We start from the raw sequence: 27,886 nt of genomic DNA, 5'->3' as shown, positions 1-27,886 counted from the left end.
GGCCTCTAGTCAAATATAATATAATATGGGCCAAAGAACATAATGTTGAAATATATGCAGGGCAGCTTAACAGAGTGACAGGGAAAAACAAACAACTATGCATGGTGGAGATTTGAACATGCCTTATACTGGGGGGTCAGGCAGGCCAGACACGGCGGCATAGAGGCTCTGAAATAACCCAAATCAACAAATTTAATCTAACAGATTCTTTTCAATCTCTGGGCTCTGAAACAAAACCCAGCTGCATAGGAGAACACAAAAGATGCCTTAGATTGCAAAGAAATGGAATCACATGGTCCATGTTCTTGCAGAATTATATGGAGAGCAGGAGAAAATGGTGGATTGAAGATGAGATTAAATGAAAGTGGAAATGACAGAGTGTCTGGGACTGGTGGTGCCTAAGGACCTGGGATCTATTTATAAGAACAAGCCAGACAGAAGCCAACGTGAGCCACCAGGAAAGGAAGAGCAATGACGGGAAGTTGATGAAATGAAAGAGACACAGTGAGTATTAGCAAACGAAAGAGAAAGTTAAACAGACAACTGCAGCAAGGTTGCTGAGGACAGGACAGAGGTTCTAGGTCATAAGAGAAGGCTGGGCACAACTTCATGCCAATAAAGCTGGAACCTAGATGAAGTGTCCGGTTTTATAGAAGATACAGATAATCAAATGGACTCATGAAGAAGTGGCAATTTTGAACAAACCAGTAACCATTCAAGAGACCAAATAAGTAATCAAAGGCACCCTGCCCATGATAGCATGCCTGGATGCTCTCAGGGGCCATCTGATCCCCTTCAAAATTTTAAATAAAATGCAGGCCCAAGCCCTTAGCCAGTTTGGCTCAGTGGATAGAGCGTCGGCCTGTGGACCGAAGGGTCCAGGGTTCCATTCTGGTCAAGGGCACATGTCCCTGTTGTGGGCTTGATCCCCAGTGGGGGGCATGGAGGAAGCAGCCACTCAATGATTTTCTCTCATTATTGATGTTTCTATCTCTCTCTTCCTTCCTCTCTGAAATAAATAAAAATATATTTAAAAAAAGTGCAGGCCCCAATCCTGCACCCAAAGTCCTGGGCAAGAAGGGTGTTGGGATTCAGAATTTTTCAGATGTTTGAAAGGAATAACATGGGTTATTCCCCCTCCCCCCCCCCCCCCCCCGGGATCTGCAACCAATACACAAATACTGATACAGCTTCATGTCCCTTCTGCTCAGGTTTGTCTGCTGTCTCACTCCCTTCAGGTTGCTATGACAAAACAACTGGGTGGCTTACAAATGGCACACACTGATTTCTCACAGCTCTGGAGGCTGGAAGTCCAAGATGTGGACTCCAGCAAACCTGATGTTTGGTGAGGGCTTCCCGGTTCAGTGACGGTGCTTCTACCTGACTGCTCACATGCGGGAGGAGCAGGGAGCAGGGAGCTCTCAGACTCCCTTTATAAGGGCACTAATTCCATCATGGTGGCCCCACCCTCACGACTAATTGTCTCCCAAAGTGCCTACCTCCTAACACCATTACATTGGGGGTAGGTTCAACATATGAATTTTCAGGGGACACAAATACTTAGTTTCTAGTATCTATCAAATGAGTTTACCGCAAACATAAAAAACTTTGTTTTTCAGAGTTTTGATTTTGGAATTGTAGATTAGAAACCATGGAGCTAGTTTAAGGGTCACATTAAACAGAGTCTAATTTAGCTCCCTGCCCCCCACATTGTGATCAAGTAGGGTTTATCCCAGGAGCAGAAGTGTAATGTCAGAAAATCATCCACATTAACATATTAAAGACAGAAAGGGTGGTCAATTTCATAGATTAGAAAAAAACTCAATACATTTCACACTCATTCACCAAACACCTTAGCAAGCAGGGGCAGCAATACATGAGTTGTTCTGCGTCACTGGACGTGGCTCTGGAGGCATTTGCCCACCCACCTTCGTCTAGTTTTTATTTTAGATTCCAGCAATGCAGTCAGCAGAGAAAAGAAAGAGATAGGAAGGCTAAGAGTTGTAAAGGAGGAGAGAGAACTGGGCTAATGGGCAGGTGTTGATAACACAAGAAATTCACAAATTCAGCAAGGCTGCAGGTTGGAAATCAACACACACACCAGTCCAATAACCAATTGAAGAATAAAATTTAAAAAATCCCTGAAAACTTCAGGTTTTCAACAAAAAGTATAGATAGAGCCCCTGTGACTTGCCCTCTCAGATGTGCAGTTATTACACAGGATGGGCCAAGCTCGTGGCTGGAGGATGCAGTTTGTAAACAGGTCTCACCAGATCAAGCCACAAATTCAATCACCTCCAATGAAATTAACAATGAGGCTTTTAAAAAAAGGAACTTTAAGTTGCTCTTAAAATTCAGATGGAAGAGCTAACGGACAAGAAGAGCCAAGACAGTCTTGAGAATGGAGCTGGGAATGGTGTCTTGTCCGAACAAACATGGAGACCTAGGAAGTCGGCGGGAGTCTCAGCCTGGAAAAGAGCGAGTGGGCAGAGCGCGGGTACCTGAAGTGAACCGGGCCGCAGGCGGTTCAGCGGGGAGGGACGGAAGATTCCGTAACTGGAAACACTCGTTATTCCATGTTGGAAAACTCAGGCTCTTCATACCACACATGTGCGAAAATAAATTCCCAGAGAATTAAGGCTTAAATGAGAAAAGCAAAGCTTTGTAACTTTTAGAACAACATATGGAAAAATATACTTAAGAGCTTGGAGTAGGAAAGGCTTTTATAAGCAAGAAAACTCAAACCATAAAAAGTATTAATGCATTTGAGTACATTAAAATTTTTAAATTTGCATATTTAGATATCATTAAACGAAGTAAAAGACAAGCCACATAACTAATTCATAATAAAAAAAATTACCAACAACCAATAGGAAATGGGCAAAGAACATGAATAGGCAATTCACAGAATAAGAAACGTAAATGGCCAATAAACATATTCAAATTATTCCTTTTAACTAGTAATTATGGAAATGCAAATTAAGACAAAGCGATTCCGCTCCACATCCAGCACACTGGCAGAAACTAAGTCTGTTGGTCCGTGTTGGTGTGGAGGTGAGATTGGAGTCTCACATGTGCTGGAGGGCGTCTGCACAGGCACAGCCTCTTTAGAAAGAATGGGGCGTGGTGCCAGTGGCTGCCAGCTCCCAGCCGGTCCCCACGCTTTCCTCCATCCTGTCCTGGCTGTTACTGGCCACCAGGGGCCGGAAGGCAGCTGACACCTGGTGGGTGGCTTCAGAGCTCAGAACTACGCTGTCTACGGACACTTATGTGTCTGTGTCTGTGTGCATGCATAGCATGTGCACTTTATATACATCCATGCATGTGCACACACATGCCTGTATGTATATGCATGTAGCATGCACATGCATTCATACCTGCATGTATACACGTAACTTTGTGATTGTATGTATGTGGGCACAGGTGAGCATGCATGCCGGTGTGCATGCACACACGTCCAATGTATGTGTACACACATGCGCACACATGCGCACATCTGTGTGTCTAGGTTTGCCTGTATGCATGCGCTTGCATGTGTACAGAGGCAGCCAATCCAGCTGGTGCAGTGTCCCACCTTCTTTCTAAGGAGTGGCTCTCCCCTGTCATGGCAGTGCTAATGGGAGTGCGGCTGATGCATTAAGGATGCGCCTGCTTGTTGCGTTGTTGTTTTAATGGTTTTATTGCTCGATGGTGAGGAAAGGGCTGGCAGGCTGGAATGAAGTAGATTGTTGGCTTAATGGCCCATAGCCATTACAGAGTAATTGAATGGCTGTGTATATATGATCAGACTGTCAACGGCTACGTGCACCGCAAGCTGATGATGAGAGGGGCTGCCGGTGGGCACAGCTCAGCCTTGGGAGAGACCCTGGGGCGGGCAAGGGCCACCATGTGAAGGAACGTGCAGATGTGCCGGGGTCAGGTGCTACGCCCAACAGCATATTCCCACAGAGTTAGGTCATGCCTGCATGCAAACCCACAAACACGGTTACTCATACACAAGCCTGCAAGATGCACAGCCCCATGCATGTGCCCACTCCTCTTACAAAGTGTGCAGTGCTCCCCACATCTGCACACTTTACACACCCATGTGAAGCCCCGTGCTCCAGCAGGTGCAGAGGGATGGCGCCTTTGGAGGCCCGAGGGAGACACCTGTGCCCTCTGGGCCGAGGGCTCGGTGTGCCTGGACTCAGGTGTCAGAGGCCGGCAGATGCCCTGCTCGTGGAGGTCACAGCTCTGGCAAAGGCTGACTGACCACCTGCCCAGTCCCACGCTGAGGGGGCTGCATGGCCTCAGGGGAGAACAGGGAGGCGCCGAAAGCCAGGACCAGGGTGGCCAGCCAGGTGGGAGCCGCCCTGTACCTGCCCTGAGCTCTGATGTGGCTGCGCTGCAAGAAGGGCTTCTGCTCCTCGGACATAGCCTCGGCCCTGCTTGCCCAGGCCCCGGGGCCTCCGCCCGGTCCTGTGCGCCTGCTCCTACGTCCCGGGTCTGGGAGGGCCCTGCCAGCCCGGCACCCAGCTCCACACTTCCCTGCTTGGGGAGGACCTTGAATTCCATCAGATTGTGGCTGAGGGATGAGAAGGAGCCCCACCCTACCCGCTTTGTGCTGGGAGCTCAGAGGAGCCTTCTGGAACGTGATTTCCACGGAGTCCCTCACCTGCCCTCGAGCACCGGCACCCTTGACCCTGTCTTCACAGATGAGGGAACAGGCTCTGAGAGGCACACGGCTGGCGGGAGGGGTGGGGTGAGCCCCAAGGCCCTGGCCACCCACCTTGGCACTTGACTGAGGAATTGTCCCCAACTTGGGACCTGGAACAGAAAAGGGAGGGCGGTCTCCCACCATGGCCTCGGACGAGCCAGCCTCCCCCTGCTGTGCCCTAGAGCCCCTGGTCCCAACCCCTCCATTTCTCCATGTAGCTGCCCCTCTACAAGCTTATCTGGGCCTATTTCCCGTTCTTCACACCTGTGAGCCTGTGAAGGATGCCTCAGTTTACCTCTTGGAGCAGAGGCCTCACGACCATGCTGGCGGGAGACCCCAGGACACTGAAGCTGGTTGGAGAGGACATGGAGCCACCGCTTGGACCAGGTTCCAAAAGAATTCTTCAACAGCCTCTTTCCGTCCTCTTAAGACGCCAGCTGAAGGGCGATTGGTGCAGGAAACAGGAAGGTGCCTAGCCATCCACACGCATCTGGAGACTGAAACACGAGGCTCTCTCAGCCTGGAGGTCGGAGGCCCAGCACCGTGTCTCCGGGGCTAAAACCAGGTGTGGCAGGCCAGGCTCCCCTGGAGGTTCTGGGGGAGAACCCATTGCCTCATCTTTTCTGGCTTCTTGGCCCTTGGCCCCTCCCTCCACCGTCCAGGCGGGCAATGGCTGTGCGTGTCAGCCCATCGCCCTAACTCTGCCCCTCCCCAAATGTTAGGACCCTGTATGACACTGGGCCCACCCAGGGACCCAGGATCAGCCTCTGTTTTAAGATTCCTTTGCCTCATGAAGTAACATTCACAGGCCCAGTCTCGGGACCAGGATGTGAACAACTTGGGGGCCCTCACGGGTGGTCCCAGCATCTGAGGGCAGCTGGGGGACCCACAGGGACTGGACAGAGGTGGGCCAGGCTCATCCGGGACAGCCATGCAGCTCCCACAGCTCCCGACCAGTTCCGGAGGAGCGCCCTCTCTGGGAAGACCGAACCAGGCGCCCCGGGCATGGGCTGCCCCTGCCAGGCAGGCCAGGGGCCAACTCCCTCTCTGCTGCACCTGTGCCAGGCTCCTCCCTGTGCCAAGCTGGTCTCCAGCACGCTGCTGCCGCATGCAGCCAGCCCCGCTCCCCATCTCCCGTCCAGCCTCTTCTTCCAGGTCTAACATGTAGGCAACCCCAGGGGCCTGCCGACTTCATCCAGGCCTGTGCCCTGGGTCGTGCTGCACCCTCTCCTTATAGGGCTGCCCAAGCCCACCTGCCAAGACCAGCTCAAACACTGCTTCCTCTGGACGCCCCCAGTGTTCCGGGAGCCCCTCCAGCGCCCACGCACTTTGATAAGGTCTGTCAGTGTCTTGGTTAGTTACTCGTGTGTGTGGCCTCACCCCTCGGACAGAGTTCCTGAAGGTAGAACAACGAGTGCTTTGAGCCCAAATAGCATGGGTGGCACCACAGCCTTTCTCTTCCCAGGACCCTGGGACAGTTGCTCTTCTCACTGGTCCTCAGTTTCCTCATCTGTGAAATGGGCTGAGCACTCCCTTCAAGGTGCTCACCTGTCTGGCCTCCGTGGCCAGGAGAGCAGCTGGTCCCATCAGGTATGTGAACACGTTGGGGTCTGGAGTGGACTCCTCATATTCAGGTGTGTGGGAGCCCCTTCCTCTCCCTCGTATTCAGGTGTGTGGGAGCCCCTCCCCACCGGGCGGTGCAGCTCAGACAGGCTCCCTGGGTGAGGCAGGTGGCTCGGCCCCTCCTGCAGTCATCCGTCTCCCAGCTTTATTAATGGCTGTGTCAGTGCCGCGCAGGACGCCTGCAGCTGTCTGCAGTGATGGATGACGAAGCGCCTCTGCTGCTATTTATTCTCCAGTGACCCTGTCCCCCCATTGTTGCGTGCGTAAGAGTTATGAATGTGGGACATGATAATTTGATATTGATCTATTTGGTGAGCTAAGAATTTACTGCATCCTTGATGTTTTAACAAAGGATACACTGGAGTCCTGCAGGCAGTTTAAAGGCTGCTCTGACCGCTGCTCCCAGTCCAGTGGGAAAGGGCAGCCGGCCCCACAGGGCCCAACGTAGGGCGTAGGGGCCGGCTCTGGTGAAGCGTGGGCTGCTCTGGCTCAGGAAGATTCTAGAAGGGGCACCAAGGGGCCATAACAGTGCACATAGGACCACAATGCAAAGGTGACCTTGAGCAATCAACTGACCAGAGATGCAGAGTCCACACATGGAGACAGTCCCACCGTGACTGAGGACACAGGGGCAGGGGGACATGGGCTGAATGCTGGGTGGGGCAGGGGGACTGTAGGAGAGGACTATGGGGAGGTGAGGGGACAGGGAGGGGACTGCTAGGGAAGGGGACTGAGGGGGTGGGAGGTAATGAGGAAGGGGTCCCATGGGGAACCCTGACACAGACTCATCCAGTGGCTGTAAGGTAAGGGGCACAGAGAGTAAAGAGGAGGAGCAGGAAGAGGCGGGTATGGCAGGGCTGATGCAGAGGCCCAGGGCTCCCCAGAGGGAGGCTACAGCACAGGACCATTAAAAAACAACAACTTTATTGTTGAAAGTATTACATATGTCCCTCTCCCCCCCTCCCGCCCGCCGCCTTGACCTCTTCTAGGCCCCCTCCCTCCCCGACCTTCACCACCCTATAGTCTGTGTCCATGGGTTATGCATATACGCATACAAGTTCTTTGGTTGATCTCTTTCCACCCACCCTCCCATCCCCGCCTTCCTGCTGAGGTTCGACAGTCTGTTCCATGCCTCCATGTCTCTGGATCCACTCCATTCATGTTTGTTAATTAGATTCCACATATGAGTGAGATCATGTGATATTTGTCTTTCTCTGACTGACTGACTTCGCTTAGCGTGATATACTCCATGTCCATCCATGCTGTTACAGATGGTAAGAGTTCTTTTTTGTTTACAACTGCATAGTATTCCAGCGCATAAATGTACCACAGCTTTTTGATCCACGCATCTGCTGATGGCCACTTGGGCTGTTTCCAGATCTTGGCTATTGTAAATTGCGCTGCTATGAACATAGGGGTGCATACATTCTTTCTGATTGGTGTTTCTGATTTCTTAGGCTATATTCCTAGAAGTGGGATCACTGGGTCAAATGGCAGTTCCATTTTTAACTTTTTGAGGAAACTCCATACTGTTTTGCACAGTGGCTGCACCAGTCTGCATTCCCACTAGGGTTCCCTTTTCTCCACATCCCTGCCAACACCTATTGTTCGTTGATTTGTTGATGATAGCACAGGACCATTTTAAGAACTGAGCTGTAGTTTTCAAATTTACTGTTTAGTGCTGGAATTTGTCTTCTAAATTTTCTTCATGTAAAAACTCAACATAAAACAGAAAAAGAGTTGGGACTTCAGAGTTTAAGGTGATTCTAGGAACTCTGGGAAACTGCTTTATAATCCTGGTCCCACTCAACCCCAAAATCGGGGGGTGGGGGGGAAGGGGTTGTCACAGAGCATGTGCGCGTATGCGCAAGTGCGTGTGCATAGGTATACATGCTAGGATGTCTGTGTGCAAATGTATGTGTATGTATGCATGTGAGCACACACGTATACAGACATGTAAGCACGTGTATGCGGGGGTGTCTGAGCACACGTGTAAGCAGATGTGTGGGCATGCGTGTGAGCACACAATATGCAGGGATATGTGTGTGGTATGTACACCTGTAGGTAATACCTCTTATTCATTGTTGCTTAAAGTCAACCCGGCACTGTACCTATTTTTATAGTTATCTCACCTAAAATGGGCAGTGAGCTGCCATTTTCTGCACGACGGTCTCATTTTGTCTCCCAATGGGCTGGAGCAGGGACTATCTCCAGATCCCCTTTATAGACAGGAACGCCCCGCTTAGCGCTCCCTGACCTGGTTCTCAGGGTGCTGGCTGGGCCCTCTGTCTCTGAGGAGGCAGACTTGGGATCTTGCTCCCCAGGGGCCTGGGCTGCCAGTGGGTCCCAGCCCCACGTGTTTTGGCTGGGGACCAGGGTGGCAGGCAGTTCTGCTTATGGACACACCTGGAGAGTCCGATCCCCTGGCCCTCTGGGGATCAGGACTCATTCCAGGACATGAGGTGCATCTGTGTTGGTCCTGGGGCCCAGCACTGAGGAGTTCTGTTTGCGGCTGTGACATTTTCTGCTGTGGCCCCTGCTCTGGGGGGCGGGGACTCGGGAGAAATGCTGCAGGGGAAGCCTGGTCCAGGACAACATTTTTAAGTCCCAAGTGTGAAGGTGGCAGGGCGAGGCCATGCCTCCCCAGAGGGAGACAGAGGACCGGATGTGAACACGGGGCTGTGGCTTGCTGCAGGCCTGGCGCATTCCTCACCACCGGGAACCTCGTGCTGTAGGTGCGGCAGCAGGGCCAGCGTGGCGAGTAGACCAAGGTTTGAGTCGTGGCTGAGACTGGTGGACACGGAAGTGCCTGGTGCCTGTGCAGCGGGTGCTGGTGGCCTGGCCTGTGCGGCCCCGGCTGCTGGAGCTCCATGCCCTGCCCCGACTTCCTGCGGTGGCCTCCTCTGGGGAGCCAGGAGGGCTGGGGAGCTCCTAGGTGGAGACCGTGTGCAGTCACCAGCCCCCAGACTCAACTTCTGAGGAAGCGAAGCCCTCAGCCCTTGGTTAGAACCCGAGAGCCCAGGGGAAGCACCAGCCTCAGACCACAGACAGGGAGACGCAGGCAGAGGGCACGGGCCGGGGTGCTGGGAGGGGCTGTCTCAAGCCTGTCTCTCCTCAGGGGCCTCTTACCTTGGCTGGCCTCGTGCCTGCAAACACAGATGCTGGATGGACGCAAAGGCAGCTGGGCTCCCACTGACCGCTAATGAGTAATGTCCAGGAGGGACACGGTAGGACTCGGGGACCAGCTGAGCCAGGTGCGCTCCTCCACTCGGTCCTGAGGGATCCTGGAGGCACAGGCTGGCCTTCCCTCTGCTGAGGAGGCGGCATTCCAGGCCGCCTTTCAGTGAGTTCAGACCCAGCTCAGCCCCTCCCAGTGAGGCTGAAGGCAGATGGGCTGTCAATTAGGCCGTCACAGCTCAGCTTCCAGGGCGCCTGCTGCTGGCTTCACTGTGGGAGCTGAGTGTGGGATGGGCGGGCTGCCCAGGTGTGCAGGGGGCATTTTTAGCAAGGGGAACTTCCTGGAAGTCTCGTGACCCTCCATCACGCTGACGTAACAAGTGGGCCCAGCGTTCCGTGTCCTTAGAGGGCCCTGTTCCAAGGACAAATCAACATCCTCTGTCCTTTTGCTGTTAGCCGAAGGGGACTTATTTTTTGAAAGTATTTGACATAGATTATAGCATAAAGCAAATAATTATGTACACATTTTTAGGAATTAGTGTCAAATCACTGGGATTAGGGAAGACCCTGCAGTGTTGAGTCTGACTTCTCTCAGCAGCACGTGGTTATGTGGTTCCCTAGTTACCACAGGGGCGGCCACAGGACTGGGGGAAGCCGGTGTCCACCATGGTGTGGAGGACTGCCCTCAAGAGGAGCCAGCTGTGAGCACAGCGGCTGAGCCCCTCAAAGGGGCCTGCCTGGTAGGTGGGTGACTGGCGTTCATGTCCAGACCCCAGGCAGGAGGGAGCCTGGGGCTGGATGTTCCTCTGAGCAAATGCCACACCCAGGGTCAGACCTTGGGGAGTCACAGGCCACAGGCGAGGCTGAGGGCGGGAGGGTGGTCCCAGCCCCGCCTCTCTCACCAGCTACAGCCTCTCAATAAGGTACCGCACCCCTGCACAGGCTGCGGTGGCTCCTCCAGTTCCCACAATTTGCTGCTCTTTCAGACACACATTTTGGAGACAGGTTCTGGAAAAGTCAAGGCCAGACTCCTGCTGGGCTGTGAGGGCCACTGCCCACCAGCTGTGGGCAGAGGAGCTGCCCTGGTCTCTGGTCAACTGTCCAGAAGCCTCTGGATTCTCTGCTCAGAGTGCACAAAGGGCACCCATGCGTCGGAATCAACACGGCCAAGAGCGGGAAGTGGGAACGCTGAGGTCTGTGCAACTGTGGCCAGGAGTGTGGAGGACAGGGCCTGCCTCGGGGGAGGGTCTGGGAAGGAGAAGGTGGCATTTAGACAAAGACTGAAAGGAGGGGTTGTGGGAGTACAGGGGTATGTGGTGGGGACAGCATGGAGGGGGTGGGGTTTTAAGGGTCAAGGTGGAGCAGCTGCAGGGCCACTGGTGGTCAGCCTCTGGCTACTGAGAGGATTTGGACTCCACAGAACAGCGGGATCTACGTCACAACCATGGAGGGGAGTGGCTCCACAGGGACCATGTAGCCACAGACTGAAATATTGCCACCTGGCCCACCCCAGAAGTTTGTGGGCCCTTTGTGGGGGCTGAGGGATTGCACCCAGCTGCTCAGCAAAAGGTCCAGACACTCAGCTTCCCTGGCCCTCTGGTTGCCTGAGCTTTGTCCCTACAGTGGTCAGCTTGGCCTGAAGGCCTACATGAGCCTCTGCCAGACTCTCTGGGGCTCAGTGAGGCCACTCTTGTGACGTGGACTGTCCTAGAGCCACACTGGGAAACCCCAGGGAGGACAGAAGAGATGATGGCACGCCCAAACCCCCGCACCTGGATGCCTGGGCCTGTCCTCCAGGTGGGCTCCTCAGAGCAGTCAGGGTTCAATCAGGAGGCTCTATAGGGGTCGAGGCCACCTGAGGCAGCGGCCTGGGCATCCTAGACAATGGGGGGACACCCCGGGCTGCGTGCGTGCACATGTGTGCAGACAAGTGCATTCTTTGTCCCTGCCGCACAGCCCCCACACAGGCCCCGGGTAGACAGCACAGCACAGGCGTTTTTCTCTGAGCAGCTTTACTGAATTTCCTGTGGAGACCTGCATCCGTGGACCCTCCTGGGGCCTGAGCAGGCAAAGGTGTGGATGTGGCCACAGGGACGGACAGAGGAGGCCTCTGGCTGTGATCTTATTCCATCAGGCTGGACTCTGTTCCACCCAATTTGGGGGTTTTGGTGTAAAGTAGATGCTGGCTCATGGGTGCCTGGCCTCCGGTGCTCCCTGGCTGTGCGGGTAGAACTGTCTGACCAGGTCCCTCTTGTTGATCTTCCCCATCTGGTTCCTTGGGATCTCCTCCACCAGCAGGAGCTCTGAGGGCACGGCATATGGGGCCAGGACGCCTCTGCAGAGACAAGTGTGACCTGAGTGGCAGGAACTCCAGGCCCAGATGGCACCCACCTCACGGCCTGGCCATAGCTGTGCTTGTTCCAGGAGGGTGCCCTCCTGCAGGACACACTGACACAGAGATGCCCCTCTGCCCAGCGGGGTGGGGCGTGAGGATAAGCCCACCCTGCACCTGGTCACTGCAGCAGCCTTAGCCAGACGGTGGAGAAGGTGGCCTCCCTGCACCAGAGCCCAGCACTCAAGCAGCACCAGCGTTAGTCCAGGGATGGCTGTAACCTGTAGCCCCCACTCCCACGAGGGGCACCCCATTACATGGTGTGTCCGTCTGTGTGTGGCCACATGCTGGGGTCCCACACCCACAGGCTCTGCTCGGGAACTCCTCCTTAGGCTGCAGGCCCACACTCTCCCTCCCGAGGCCCTTTCTGGGCAAGCGGCTGCTCCCTGCTCTCTGACAGCCACACCCGGGCCACGTGCCCCTTTGTAAGGAAACTGCAGAAGCACCGGATGCTGCCTGGGGTGGCAGTTCCATACCTCCTGGGACACAGGGTCTCCAATCTGCTGACAACAACCTTCAGGCCAGGCTGGAGTGATGCAGATAGCGGGCTGCAGGATACATGGCCCCCAGTGTCTGCCCAGGGCCAACAGGTGGCCATGGCCCTCCATTCTGTAGCCATGGGGCCTTGGCCACTAAGGATTAGTAGCATGGAGCTGGTGGTGGGGGTGGACGAGAAACCCCAATTCTTGCCTAAACAGCCTGGTGCTTATGAATAAACATGAGCCCAATCACCCTTGCAGGCTGGGTCCATCTGCCCATAGGCAGAAAGCATCAGCAATATAGCCCTGAACACATTACTATCTCGGGGCAGCTCCTTCCTTAAACAGACTGCTGCAGGCCAGGGCTATGGTGTGGCTCCCACTCCAGGGTACTTGAGTGCAGGCTGCTGCTGGCTCATGAGGAGAGACATGCCACCATCTGTGGTCCTGGCAGCTGTAGATGACCGGGGCTGCCCACGGGTTGGAGGACATGTGGGACCAGGCTGGACTTTGCTGGAATAAGTCACCAGGACTAGAAGAGGGCCCAGGAGGGTCTGGGGGTGTGGCCTGAGATGACGGCAGATTCCCAAGATGAACAGTACAGATGAGAAGGTAGTAGAGCACCATTTCCCAGGAATCAAAAGAAAAACCAGTCAATCTAGAATCCCATGTCCAGCAAAAGTATCTTTTAAGAATGAAGGTGAAATTAAAGACGTTTTTAGACACAGACGCTGACGAAGTTCGCCGCCAACAGACCAGCACCAGATGGGAGCGTGTCTGCAGGCAGGAGGAAATGCTGCCGACAGAACTGAGGATGAGCCAAGGCAGGAAGAGCAGCAGAGCCGGGAAACAGACACCATTTCCTTATTATTGACTTCTCTTTGGGAGTAACCGCTTAACAAAAATCAAAGGCGGCAGTGTGGGGGTGTGACAAATATAAAAGTAGATGCACGGCAATAATAGCCACAAGCTGTCTATGCATGAAGAGGCCGATGTCACGGGAGAGAGACTGTGGAAAGTTGAAGATGCACAGTATAAACCCTAACTTAGCAACCACTAAAAAAGGGGAAAAAAGTATAAAAATTAAAATGATCTAAAAGTGTTGTGAAGAACACAGGCTTAAAATCTGCAGACCCTGCATTTCCAAGAACACTGATCCCTTCATTGCAGGACAGAGTCTGTAAGCTGGGCCTGCTTTCCTCCAAGGGTCCCAGCTTAGCAACTGGTCTAATACAAAGCTCTCAGAACTGCTTCAAGGCAAAGTGAGATCTCGCATAGGAATCCAGCAAAGCTGAGCTGTTTGTTAAGAGCAAGTTTCCTTGTGAAAAAATCCACATGGACAGTGGAGACACTGCCCAATGCCTCCCAAACACGTCTCCTTGCCATGGGGATGGTGGGGCACAGCGGGGACAGGACGTTAGCCACCATCACGACTCCTCATGGTCTGATTGGACGGTGACACTGAGGATTCTTCCCGGGTGTGTGAGTCCCACCGGCCCGCTTCAACTGGCAGTCCGGGGATGGAAGGGTGGTAGGTTGTCCGTGTCCTAGACCCTGCACACATGGTAGTGTTACCCAGCTCTGAGACCATGCCCCGCGGAAATGCGCTGCCCGAGCTGGGGCTGCCAGCTTCCCTGCGACTCCTGCTAAAAGCGCAGCATGGGGGGGGCAGGCAGCTCTTTACCTGGGGAGCAGAGAGACTGAGAGGACGGCAAGAATCTTCAGAAATTTAAAAAAAATATATAGCAAAAGAGAAAACGTTATTTAAAAAAAGTTTTTAAAAGACTCCAAATGGTAGTGAACATAGAAACACAGCCTTACTAGAAAGTCAGTGTCCAAAAGAGTCGGAGGGAGGCTCCTCTCCCCATCCCTGCACCTACACGGGGCACGCAGAGGGTGGCTCCGGAAGGAGGAACCTCTTCTCCCTCCATGGGGTGGACAGCCTCTGTGTCACACCCAGTGACTGCCCAATTTGAGGACACAAAGGCCCAGACACCAGCCTCAGTCTGACAGTCCTCATGGAGACACACGGCAGGCTAGCCAACTGCTCTGCCCAGTCCTGTTCTCCTAGGAGCATCTCCCCAAAGCACCCCCAGATCCTCTGCACAAAGAGCCCGTTTTAGGGTCTTCGCACACCCACTGTCACAAGCCATGACCATCAGGACAGGACCCTGCTGGGGGCTGGGCCAGAAGCCTGAGCTGAATTTGAGAGAGACGTAGAGCCGAGCTGAGGGTGAAGGGGCATGCGGGCACCTGCCTGAGGACAGCCCTAGGTTAATGTGCAGACTTGGACCGAAAACTCTCTGGGAGCTCTCGGGATAGGATACACACATGTACGCACACATGCACACAAGTGCACACATGCACACACACATGCACACATCTCCACCCGTACTCACATGCACACATGTAATTGTGAACAGAATAATTGTTTAATCAAAGCTGCCTCTCCTCTTGTTAAACAGCAGTGCTCCGACTCTGCTTCTGCAGATCCCGGGGATCTAATTGCCCAGCTGTGCTGCCCCTGATGAAACCAGGATTCCTACTGTTTGTGAAATCATGTGGGACAAGCCAAAAATATCTTTAGCACCGAGAAGGAGGCAAGCTGGGGTGGAGGTGGAGGAGGGTGTGGGGAGAAGAGAGAGATATGAGGAAAGGAGATTACTAACTGCCTCCTTTCTGAGCTCGCAGGGCCACTGCTCCATGGTTCCATTACACCCTCCCCTGTCCTGTCCAGTTCTGTCTGGCTTTGACAAGGATGGGGCAGGGATTTGGGGTGGGCCCTGGGACTGACCACAGGGCACAGGGAAGGGGCCTGTAAGCCTTGGGACAGAAACTACGGGACCAGGCAGATGGCCGAAAGGCTCCTGAGGGAGGGGCTAGGGTTAGGTGAAGGCAAACGGGCCAAGATGCAGGGTGAGGGACAGGGACTGCGCCCTGGAAATGGGGGAGCTCTGGCCGTGGGTGGGCAGTGAGCACCCAATGGGCATGGGGAAACGCCCATGCTCAGTGCATGTGGTTTACAGCAGCGGTCGCCTACCTTTTGGACCCCACGGACCACCAGTTGGCGCCGCTGGGTTAGAACACAGCCGAGAGGTGGGTGCCATGCTGGGGCGGGAGAGGCGCAGGAAGGCCCTCCGAGGGGCTCACCCCAGCGCCGGGGGCCGGGCTGGGTGCTCTGGATCTGGCTCCGGGTTAACCGGATGTCCCCCTGACAAGACTCTTCCTGTTCCAGGAGAGAACCTGCTCGCTCACCACAGGGGGCACTGACCCGGAGCAAGTGTTTCTGCCACCTCAGAACCTTCCTCGAACCTCATCTGAGTCGTACGGTGGGGAGTGGGGGCTCCCATTTCCCTGTGAGGGTTCACGGCCTGTGGCGATGGGCACCACGGGTTCTGCTTCTGCCATCATTACAGAGTGTCCCTGGAGCCCCCTACTGGGGCAGCCTCACGTGAGTACCACGTCGCGTGACCTTCCAAGTCCTCCCAAAGATGAATGACAGCAAGGCCCACGCCCCCACCCGTCCCTCCAGGCCCTGGGACAGTCCACTCCCTGCCCATCCATTCCTCTGAGGTGGGAAAGTTCCCTCCCCCGACCCCATGAGGGCCGCCGGCCCTGCCTGCCCTTACCTGGCCCACTCTTTGAGCTCCCTGTGGGACAGGGAGTGTCCCTCTTCCAGTGTCACCACTGCAGTAACCCGCTGGCCCCACGTCATGTCCGGGACACCGATCACAGCCACATCTGTGCACAGAACAGGGTGGGCACCTTAAACGCCAAGTGACCACTGCAGGCTACAGAGTAGCAAGAACGTACAGGAAATGCCGGGATGTGGGGTCCCTGGAGCAAGTCCTGGGAAACAGTTGCTGGCAGCACCCCAGCCACTCACCCTTGATGCTGGGGTGCGCCAGCAGCAGCCGCTCCACCTCCAGGGCGCTGACCTTGTAGCCACCGGTCTTGATGATGTCCACTGATGTGCGTCCCCGGATCCAGTAGCTGCCGTCCTTAAACATGACTGTGTCGCCTGAGGAAAGGGGTTCTGGTCACTAGGAGGCGTGCTGGGGCAGGCACAGAGGACACATGGACATGGGTGGGCGCCTGCATCTGGGCCCATCAATACTGCTGGTGCGCTGGCTGTGTGGGGGGCAGTTTTGGGACAAGGCAGCAAGCACCAAGTTTGATGGCTGTGCTCTCAATCTGTGGTGCTGACAGCGCAACAGCCCTCTGGCTGTGACCCTATGCGGGTGTGATGGAGGGGCCCACACTGTCACTGCCCAGGGTACCTGCTGTCTCTCAGGCCCCTGAAAACAGACAGGAAAGAGGATCGCTGTCTGTCAATGTCCGCAGTTGGGTTCTAGCCTCGGCAGGGCCCTGGTAGAGCTGGGTATCACTGTGGCCCTTTCCCGGTGGGGCGCTACTGGTGCCACGCGGGTCTCTGACAGGAGAAGAGGGACTTCCTGCTCCTTTGGCTCACTGCCTGCTTTCCCATCTTGCTTCTCTTGGGCATCACTCTCCCAGCTAAGGATCCAGTGTCCTTTCTCAGACATCACCGAGCATGAGGGGGGGTGGGATGGAGGACAACCAGGAGCTGGAGGTCTGCACTCCAGCCCGGGGCATCGAAGGCGTGGTGAGGCGGGCTGTGTGAGTGCACACACGTGTGTCAGTGTGTATACATGTGTGAATGTGTGGCATGTGCACCTGGGGACACCCCCATCCCGTCCGTTGCAAGGAGTGCTGTTTCACCCGCCTGCTCTCACACCCTGCACTTCATGCTGGGTTATTAGCTGAAATAAATCATAAATATTTCATTATACATCATGCGTCCGACGCAGGAAGGAGCCATCCATCACTGCGCCACTCCTTGAGACCTGCCGCGGTGCGGGGCGCTCTCCAGTCTATTAAACAAGACGGATGGGTGTGCTTGGACGGGCTGCTGGCTTATTTATAGTGCAGCGGGAAGGCCGGCCTCCCAGAGCACAGGCGGCAGTGTGGTGGTTCTCACCCGCCCCGACAGGAAGCATAAGAAATGAGAGGCATTAGAAAGCTGCATCATGGGGCCGGGACAGCCTGAGGTGTGGGTGTGAAGTGACAGGAGTGGCTGTAGGGACAGGGGTGGACACAGCCTGTTTAAGTCCACAAGGCCTCCGTGACCTCTCTCCCATTCCTGCTCTGGCCTGTCTTCTCTGCACTAAACATCTGCACGGTCTTCCATGTCTCCATGGCTGCCAGCTGCCTGCCATGTAAATGCAGAGTGCGGCCTCAGCCCAGGCCGTCATCCTGTCCCCGCCCCGGCTGAGTCCTTCCAGGGGCTTCCTGACCTGACCCTGCTGGCCTCCACGAGCCCAGGGACTCAGCGGAGAGGTACTGCCGTACCTCCACAGTACAGCGGAGAGGTACTATGCCTGGAGCACAGCCATTGTAGTTTCAGGGCCTCTGTCGATGCCACGTGCACCCTCTCTGAACTGCTCTCAGCCCTTCTCTGTGTAAATGCAGCTTAAGCCAGGGTGAGAGCCCCCTATAGCTGCACTCACATGGCCACTCCGCAGCCCCTGACATATCCCCTTACCCTGGAGCAGGAAGACGGCTCTGGCCTGCAATATTCTAGTCCTCCATCTGCTGCCTCTCCTCCCTTCAGCCTATTCAGACATCACTTCTCTGGCATCTCCAGGTGTCCCCTTCCCGCACGCCAGCTCGCGGTGGAAGGTGGCTTCCTCCAGCACCTGTCTCCTGTCACCAGCCTGATGCAGAGCAGTGAGAACTAGGGTCTCCTCCGAGAGAAGCCAGGCACCGAAATGGAGGGGATGGTGCTGGAGACATATGGAAGCTGTATCATGGAGGGATTTGGGGGTTTGTATGCCAAGTAAGGACAGGTGCACACTCGGGAGAGTCCCGGTCACTTATTTGGATCACTGTCAGCAAAACCAACACACGATGACAGGTAGTCCAGATCATGCTGGATTCCCCCGTGGGCTTCCCATGTGATCACACATGTCCTTAAGAGGGCGGCAGAGGCAGATATGACACACAGAAGAAGGCCATGTAAGGACAGAGGCAGAGGTCGGGGTGACGTAGCCACAAGCCAGGAACACGTGGAGCCCCCAGGAGCTGGAGAGACAGGGGAGCCTCCCCTAGAGCCTCCGGAGGGAACATGGCCCTGTGGCCTCTAGTTTCCAGACTGGGCGGGAATAGATTCCTGTTGAAGTCCAGGTTAGTGGTGAGTGGTTCCAGCAGCCCCAGGACACCCCACCAGGTGAGGAGCTGTGCTCTGTCCTGGGGCAGTGAGCTCAGTAGCACTTGCTGGTCAGCTGGGCGCAGAGGCAGGGCAGCCTGGCCCGCGGAGGCAGCAAGGCTGTGAGGAGCCTGGAAGGTGGTGGGGTGGACAGTGCAGGGTGTGCCGGGACACTATCGCTACTGAGAGCCCTGGAGGCTGTGGGTGAAGGGACATTTGCATCTGAAAGCTCCTTCCTGCTGCCCTGTGGAAACTGGAGGGCAGTGGGATGACTGGGCCTGCTTGTGGCTGCAGCCATGCCCAGGTGGGAGACAGGATGGGAGGGACAGCAGGCAGAACAAGGGCACCCGAGCACAGGAAGGCAGGCCTGGATTAGGACCAACAGGTGAAGGAGAAAGGAGTCCGAGCTCTTTGGCCCACCTCTTGCGTGGGGTGCACTGGGGGCCTGGGGAAAGCTTGACCAGTGGGGGCTTTATAAGGATGGGCACGGAACCTTGAGGGGGCAAAGGTGGTCATCCAGGAAAAAAGTTCTGAGAAAGCCTGTCTCATAAGGACCCTTCTGGAACTTGGCCAGGGTCTTCTAGCTGCTGGGAAAGCTGCAGAAACAGTCTCGGGCCTGTGGGAGTGACAGACAGGGGTGAGGCCCACCAAGCCCAGCCCTCCCAGAGCTTCCTCAAAGCCACCTGCTCTGACCGCTCAGCTCCCCATGGAGGAGCAGAGGCCAGAGGCGAAGGAGCCAACCAGAGGTCTGTGGGCAAAGGCTCACAGAGGGGAATGTCTGGGACACAGCACGGAGACTAACACTGCTTTCAGAAATGCGAAGGGCATGGGACCGTCAGTGGAGGAGGTGCTACTGTGGCATGAAGGTCTGGGACGGTGGAGGAAAGGACTCTTGAGGATTCTAGCTTTGAGGGGGCCCTGGAGAGAGGGAGAGGAGACGCCAGACTCTAGGAAGGTGGGAGGGGGCCAGGTTGGGGCACCCTCCTTCTCTGGGTTGAGGGCAATTGGAAAGAGTGGAGGGACGAGGGGTGAGCATGGAGGGTGTGTGGAGGGCAGGGTCCATTGGTGTCAGTGTAGTACCACTCTGCTCTCAGGGTACCCCCGTGCTGCCTGGAGACCTGGAGGTCCTGACTGGACTGGGGGCAGGATGATCAGGCAATGCACCCAAAAGGCATGCTCAGAATTGAGAGGCGAGGCCCATGTGGCTCCTTGAGGCTCTAAATGGGGACCCTGAACATCCCTCAACAATTGCCTCGGATACTGTCCGGGACAGTGCTAAATCCCGGCAAAGGACATGTCCTCTGGAGGGCTCCAGAGAGCCTCTGACCCACGGCACTCTTTCTGAGCATGAGGCTTGCCTGCAGGCCCGTGACATGTGTGCTCAGTGGTGCTGACGGAAGTGGTTTCAGAAAAAGGGGTCCTCGGCCTTCGAGGGAATGGGGAGATGATGCAGCACAGAAGCCTGCGAGGGTGGGAGCCATCTGCTTACAGGGCAGCCCCACAGCACCATTATTTAGACAGTAAGACTGCTGAGTGCTGTGCCCGCTCGCTGCTCCCACCGTGCCACCCCCAGTCATGCACACAGAGGAGCAGGACAAGGTGAGCCTGCCTTGGCTCCCACTCTCGGCATGAAAGCACCTGCATTGGGCCGTGTCCAGGAGGGAAAGAGTTAAGGAACAAAGCAAGTCTCCAAACCCCCAAAGAGCCCGGGACAGACAGACTTAAGGAAAGAAGGAAGTGTGGCGGGGAATTTCTGCACCTAGGAGCAGAGACTGTACTCCCAGAGCCTCTGTGCAGCCACACTGAGAAAGGGCAGACCCGCCCGGATGAAAGGGCGCGAGGCCAGACGGTGCCCTGGTGTTCATGCGGGAAGACGCACATGGAGCAGTAACAGTGTCCGGAACTGGCTTTGGTGATACGCCAAGTTACGCTGGACACCGTCACCTGGGGAAACGGGGCGAAGAGCAAGGACCTCTCTGCACATTACTTGTGACCTCCTGTGAATCCTTAAGTATTTCAAAACAAGAAGTCTTAAGAAATTGCTGCTTGGCTTATGGAGAAATCCCCCTCCTCAAACCCCAGGGGAGCGCCCCCACCCATGGGCTCACCCCCCCCAGCCCACCCCCCCGGGCTCAATCCTATGCAAGTCACTTGCAGCATCTGCAGCACATTATAATGAACAGTAATTCCTTAAAGGAAGAATTGGTATTAGCGAAGTTTATGACTGAGAACAAGTGTCACAAGTGTGGGAAATTGCCTATCAGGATGCCAATTAGATGCCCCTGATCAGGCTGGACTCTTCTTCAGGTGTAGTGCTCCACCTTTCTGGGAACACCTGCTCTGCTCATCCTGAGGGAGAGCCCAGCTCTCCCCCAACCCCTCTGACCTGGCAGGCCCTGCATCGTAGGAGCCAGGGCTCGCTCGCCAGGGCTGTGCAGGTGACTCTTGAGTCAACTCTTCCCTCAGTGAAGGACTGACACCTCCATGGAGGCCCACACCAGGGTGTGTGTGTGTGTATGTGTCTGTCTGTCTGTCTGGGTGAAAGGAGACCAGGTAGGGTCACCACTTGACCCAGCAACTGCACTAGGGTTGCATGTTCTACTGAGTCACGCTGAGGGCAGACCCGAGGGCCAGTGCAGCTCTGTGTCCTTGAGGCACCAGGCTTCTGAGTCAGAGGACGTGGCAGCCACCTGTCAGTAACAGGCTGTGCCTGAACTCCTACAGCAGCAGGTCAGGAGACTTGTCTTTCCATAAAAGCCCAGCCCCCCACCTGCCTCAGGAGGTTCTGGGGGTGCCCGGAACTTGCCTAGCCTTGGGTGTGGTGGTTCTTCGCCTGGAGTGTGTGCACCCATGCCGTGGACCATGACAGGTAGGAAACCATGTGCCGGCCCTCAAGGCAGCCACTGCCACACAGCTACTGCTGTCCCACATCGGAATCTCTGTCCCCCTGATGGCTTCAGAATTCCTTTCTAGCTGTAGAGGAGAAGGCTTCCCAAGACCCCCCAAGGCACACAGAAGAAATCCCAAGTTCCTGATGGGCCCTGTGAGCTGCTGAGGGGAGACTCTAGGGTGGAGTTTCTCAGTGCCCAGTCTTCCTTTAGCCCTGCACCAACGCCATGTCCCTTCTGCCTTGAGCTTGCGGTTCCCTTGGAGACCTGCCCTGCCTCCCCTGGCTGGCGCCTTCTCAGAGAGGCTTCCGGACACCAGGATCTGAAGGGCCGCCCTGCTTTTGTGCTCTCCATGGGCTCTAGCCCCATCCTCAGGGCCTGGCACGTGGAAGCCAAACACAGCCTCAACAGAGTGACAGAAGGAGGCCAGCCCCATGGGGAGGGTCATGCTGCTGGGGAGCTTCAGACACAAGACCCTAAACAAATCAAGAACTTTCACTTTTTCTAACAACATATTTATCTAAATGTACCAATTCTGGAGTCGGTCTCCTGCTGATGAGTGCCAGGTCCTGGCCCTGCCACCAGCTGCAGCCAGGGAGCTGTGCTCTGACAGACACGGCCTGGTGATCAGTACAGTGTGCTGCACACAGCTCAGGCACGTGCATTTGCAGCAGGACCTACACACTGCTCCGCCTGAAACTGTAATGGAAATTAATCTCCCCACACTCAGAGGCTAACCATGGGCGGTGAGCCTGGCCTTGCCCAGGTGTGGTCCTGGACCGAAGTGCTCCTGGCTGGGCGAGAATCCAGACAGGAGTGACATGGGAATAGCACCGTCTCTGCTACGATAAGGATCCTGAGATTTTGATTCGGGAGAGGGTGCGTGTGTTGGGCACCCCACATGCGGCATCCTGGGCTACGCAGAAAGCTAGAGCAGGCGAGCGAGGAAACCAAGTGAAGGAGACCCAGACCCACTCTTACTGTGGCCACGGAGCATCCTGCATTCAGGCTCCTGGTCCTTGAAGAAACTGAGGGAGTGGAGACCACTGCTGTGAGCTCTTCCCCGGCTGCTCTGCCCTGGAGCCCCTCGTGTTTCCACTCAGTCTCAACTCTGTCTGCAGGTCACCCACCAGGCTAGGTGGTGCTGCAGCTATCCTGTGGGCTCCAGAGATGGATGCCCGTGGTGTAAGAGAGGAGCCGCTGCCACGCAGAGACCTTGGCGGCTGCTGTGCTGACCCACTCCTGGGGGACAGAGACCAAGGAAGACACCAGAAGGAAATGAAGACACGACAACTTCCAGGAGCATAAACCTCACCTGAAAACCAGCAGGGAGAGATGGCAGGGTGAACTCAAGTTCTCTCTCCCTTGAAACAAAATCAACAGTAACTTCTTAAAAGTACAAAGCTTTAAACAGGGAGAATAGGAAAGGAGAGTTAAAAAAAATTGGAAGCTGAAAAGCAGATGAATCAGTGGTCAAGAACTACAAAGGCCCAAAGAAGTAGCCCCTATGAGGGCGTGGAGAGAGGCAGCAGGTGCTGACTCACACCCCAGGCGTGGGCAGAGGCCCCTGGCGTGAGATGGAGAAGAGGAGCGGGCAGGACTGACAGTGAGAAGCAGGTGGAGGGAGCCCCGCCTCGCAGCATGTTGTGTTCTCCAGGGATAGAAGGTGCCGTCTGGCCGGGCATGAGGAGGTAGTGGGCCTGTGAGTGCCCAGGGCTCGGCCGCCCCACCACCCTTCTCACTGTCAGCCACCAGAGGTCGCTGGGCATCAGAGGGGAGAAAATCAGCCAAACAATTCCCAGAACTACAGGACCTGGCTTCCGAGTGCTGGCGGACCAGGAACGTCAGAGCACCCACAGTGCATGGCCAGTCAAACTGTGGGCTCTGGGGACAAACAAGACCCTCTAGGACTCCACAGGGGGAAGGTCACAAAGTACCAGAAAAATGGCTGCAGCTGGCAGCAAACACAGAAGCTAGAAACCCATAAAGGGACGACTTCTAACCCACTATTCCGTACCCCGCCCAACCCGAATGAAGACACGGCCAGACACGTGTCCATTCTCAGGAGGCCTCTGGGGGATGTGGGCTGCAACCTGAGGAGTGAGAGGAAGGAGGAAGCCATGGGTGCAGGAAGAGGAGGGAGGAGGGGACCGCGGACAGTGGAGGCCCAGGTGGGAGCTGTGTGTAATGTGGAGGTGACAGCCCAGCTGGGGGCAGCAGGACACTGAAGGGTTTTTTTCCCTAGGAGAGAGGGTGGCCATCCATGCGTGGGGATGTGGACATAGACGAACAAATGAACTCTTCCCGAGCTGGGGAACAGCCACGGTTCCCACACTGCTCAGCCCTGAATGGAATGTGCAGGGCCTCATGCGCCGACACTGCACACCAACCGCTGATGAGAGTGCTGCGGCCATGGGGTGGGCGGGATCAGCAGTCAGTTAGGACATGGAGATCAATATCAAAGAAACAGCTAACACAGCTTGGGGGCCACTGGTTATTGTTCCCAAACTGGTGAAACCAATGGCACCTTTGAGCCCTGATGTACAGCTTTGATGAAAAACAAAAACTCAAAACATTCACCCTCTGCCCAGAGGTCTGGGACTGACCAGTGCAGACAAAAAAGGCCAAAGGAACAGCACTGAGGCCCAGGAGCAGCCGCGGGCAGCGGAGCCCAACACAACGAGGCCAGGGTGGTCTGCACAGGGCAACACATGCCGTGACGTCGCTTCGTCCCTTCACTTGAAAGCCACTTCCAGGTGGATCGAAGACTCAACTTCGTGAAAGCAAAGTCTGACAAGTTTCAGAAGAAAATAAAGGAGAGCATCTTTATGACCACTGGGAACAAAGGATTTTTAAGCGACAAAAAAAAAATAAAGCACACACACAGGAGATGGCTGCCAGATAGGACTACACCACAACAAAAGCGTCCGCATACAGGAGGTGCCACCAACAAAGGGGACCATGGGTGTCACAGCCGGGCTCAGCATCGTACAGTCAGGGAAACCCCCGGACAGCTGCAGAACAGCCAAGTCTTTGGAACAGGGACCTGTCTTCCAGGGACAAGCAAAGCTCGGGTACAAGATGGTCATTCTTGGTCAGCCAAATGTGAAGGTGGCGATAGCCTGCAGTTACATGTGCTATCACACTCACTAGCATGAGACACAGGTCCCTGATTTCAACCCTTTGCCTAATTCCTAACTATGGTTCACTGGCCAAAATAAAAGGACTCCTTGAGGAGAAACCCATCGGAGCTCTGAGCAGCTATGAGTGAGTGGCCTTAGCAAGATGTGAGTAGAGCAAATGTCACTCCTGAGTGCTATCCTGGGGCCTTCTTAACATGAGAAGGCTTAAACTTCAGTGTGAAACTTAAAAACCATTTATACTTATCTGTGCTTGTAAGAGTAACAAGCTTACTGCGGAAGTACCAGAAGAGAGAAAACACAAGAGGACATGAGATCATGCAGCGATAGCAAGAGTCAGAATTCTGTGCCAAACATGCCCACATGTGACACCCATGCACACGTGTATACGACACGCACCAACAGAGTTCCCTCATGCCATTAGTCTGGAAAATAAGGTTTCTAAGGTCTCACATTATTCTGCTGTTTGGATGGATCACAATGTACATACCATTCCCCATCACTGAGCAAGTGGTTCCCATTTCTCACACTGTAAGTAATTCTGCAACAGCTATCGTTGGGCATCCACTTTTGACCACCTCTAATTTTTTTCTTTAAATAGATTCATAGAAATACTGGCCACACAATCCCACCGGCCTTACTGCATTGAGCATCAGCTCTTTAAGAATCTGCCAGTTTAGTCAAAAGGATTCAATTTTTGTTTCCATGTTTATCTCTTTTATCACTAGGAAGTGAAGCATTTTCTGTATTTTTTAGCTAGCTGTATTTCTTTTTTGTGACCTGCCCATCATCTTAGCTCAAAGTTGACCGGCTCTGTGAGCAATTGACTCCCTGGGCTGCATGGTCAGCCCGCATTCTCGACTAGAGTGACACCTCAGAGAATTTCCACGCTCCACTGAGGCTGCAAACCTCGGGCAGCCCAGCCAATCCACGTCAGGCTCTCTTCTGCTGTCCTACCGGAGACGTGTTTTCTTAAATAAATAGCTTTTAATGTTTGTCTCTGATAATAATACCATGTGCTCATTGCAGAACAAAAAGGGAAGAGGCACCACCAGACGCCCTGGCGATGTTCTGGTGATTTTCCCATGGTTCTTTCTCCCAGGTACCTAAGTACCTTCTACACATGTATTTATCTAAAATTAAGTAAACAGAGTTGACGGTTTACTATGTCACTTTTCAACATTAACAGTGTATGATGCATATTCTTTGAAGTAATCAGAGATGCCATTTTTGTTTCCTTGTGTTCAGTTATCAGTCTCTTTAAAACGACAAAACTGCTCAGGGAAAAGCACCGAGAAGGCAGTAGGAGCTACGTGTTTGCTCAGCTCTGCCCCCGTGTCCCAGCGCCATCCCGTATCCCTATGTTGTCATCTCTGTCCTCACCTCCCTCCCGTGCACGCGTTTCCCCACATCCTCATCTCCGTGTCCTCACCTGGGCCCTGCGCCCTCATCTCTGTATTCTCAGGTGCAGCCTGTGCTCTCATCCCCACGTCCTCATCTCCAGCCCTGTCCTCACATCGGTGTCTTTATCCCCATGTCCTCAGCTCCAACAGCAGGGTCAACGTAAAGCCCTGAGGATGCGTGGGTCCTAGGATCGCCTGTGTGTGTGGACCACCTTCTCTGAGGGTGTGGCAGTGCTCGGTGGACTCAGAGAGCCCAAAGGCACTGTGGCTGTCAGGAAAGTGTCGGGGGTGGGGTCGGGCGGAGGGCGCTTTGATTTCTTCCCTGAGAGGCAGCTGGGAGCCCTGGGGGCTTAACAAGGAGCTCCCCACCAGAACTGGGCTGCAGGGAAGGAGGCAGGCACACACAGGGCAGGGAGGGCCACAGTGGCTGGAATGGAAGTGGCCAGCTTGTCTCCTGTCATCTAGACATGGAGGAGGCCACTGAGAGGAACTGGCCGGAGGAGGACCTGCCAGCTCCTGCCAGAATTCGAATTTGAATGGCAGGAGGGGCTGGCCAGGGAAAGGGTTAAGTTTAATTTATCCTGATTTCTATTTAATATCATGCTCTCCCCGTAGGAGCCGGCAGCTGTGAGCTGATTGCGCGCTCTCATTATGCAGTCTGTATCGCTAATGGCCTGTGACAAAGGCATGCGGCTTCCAGGCCTCACCCCCGAGAGCCAATTAAACACACATACTCCCTTCCTGTTTGCAGTGCATGACAATGAAATTAAACTGAATTTCAAAATCATTTTCTCCTAAAGACATCTCTTTACAATAATTAATGCATACTATTCCTTTTCAACTGAAATATTCATCAGGAGCAGTGACTAAAATGTTTGAACGCTGACTGCCCCACATTTTGCATGGCTGCCACCCCAGTGCTCAGTCAGCCCTGCTATCGGCAAAATCCACAGGGTTTGGCTCCTGTGCTTTTAAAGAAAAAATATCTGCAGCTTTTTATCTGAATTTTAAAATAAAAGAAGATGGCTACAAAGTAAGTCAGGTTTCCAAATTGGGACCATTTAGATGGCTAAAGAAGGGATGCATAAAAAATACGATTAGTTCAAAAGTAGTATTTCCTAAATATCTGCATTTGAAGGACAATTATAGAGAGACAGACAGGTATTAACGCAGATGTTTATAGGTAAACCAGATGGGCGTGTGTTAATATACTGACTACATCCTGTCACAGGCAGGAGGGCCCAAAACAGGTCACCTGGACTCCTGAGTCCCCCAAATGGGGCCCTCTGCTGACCAGCACCCCAGATTCTCCTGCCAGGGTTCCTGGGGCACTGGTCTCTGTTCTGGGGGCCAACACACATTTAATCTGCAAACCCTTCGGAACCCTCCACAAACCTGCTCTCTGCCCAGTGTGGAGGGACCAGGGGGACAGGACATGCCAACCACAGCTGCTAGGAAATACACTTCTGGGGGTACGTGAGAGAGAAAACCATGATGGCTGTGGGACCACAGGGTGGACATGGAACTGGCTGGGATCAGCAAGTCCAGCCCTAAGTGCCACCTGCACGGGGGTAGAAAGGGGGCCATTGATACCTCCTAGTAGGGCTTTCTATCTGTCCCTTCACCCTCTAGCCCCCACTCGATGGGCCTACACAGCTCCCTGCTCTGTCACTTGGTGACCTCAGGCCCATGACAGCGGCAGACTGGAGAGTGAACATGGAATCCACCCCCTACAGATCCACGCTGACCTGAGTCTGTTGAGATGACATGCGTGCAAGTGTCAGCCCCAGGCAGCACATGGCACAGGGGTCACCAGGCTAAGGGCCATGGCCATGGCCATCTCTTACACATCCTCTCTCCCA

General features: G+C 54.7%; 1 protein-coding gene across 5 annotated transcripts in view; it reads right to left on the bottom strand.

Annotated features, from left to right (window-relative positions):
* Window positions 1–4,541: 4,541 nt before the first annotated feature.
* Window positions 4,542–27,886, bottom strand: part of ACSF3 (acyl-CoA synthetase family member 3) — a 79,363-nt gene continuing 56,018 nt past the window's right edge. For 4 of the 5 annotated variants that reach the window (XM_079759625.1, XM_079759627.1, XM_079759628.1 and 1 more), the window contains exons 8-10: window positions 16,254–16,388; window positions 15,997–16,108; window positions 11,323–11,831 (exon numbers count right to left, since the gene is read on the bottom strand). In XM_079759625.1, coding sequence (XP_079615751.1) covers window positions 11,684–11,831; window positions 15,997–16,108; window positions 16,254–16,388 — 395 coding nt within the window. In that variant the 3' untranslated portion in view covers window positions 11,323–11,683. Of the gene's footprint in view, window positions 4,807–4,991; window positions 5,194–11,322; window positions 11,832–15,996; window positions 16,109–16,253; window positions 16,389–27,886 lie in introns of those variants that run through there. The other variant, XR_013812854.1, reaches the window with a different exon arrangement.

The sequence above is a fragment of the Cnephaeus nilssonii genome (genome assembly GCF_951640355.1).
Source record: "Cnephaeus nilssonii genome assembly, chromosome: 20".
Classification (NCBI taxonomy): Eukaryota; Metazoa; Chordata; class Mammalia; order Chiroptera; family Vespertilionidae; genus Cnephaeus; species Cnephaeus nilssonii.
Note: the sequence above shows the minus strand (reverse complement) of the source record. Positions and strands in the feature narration are given on the sequence as shown.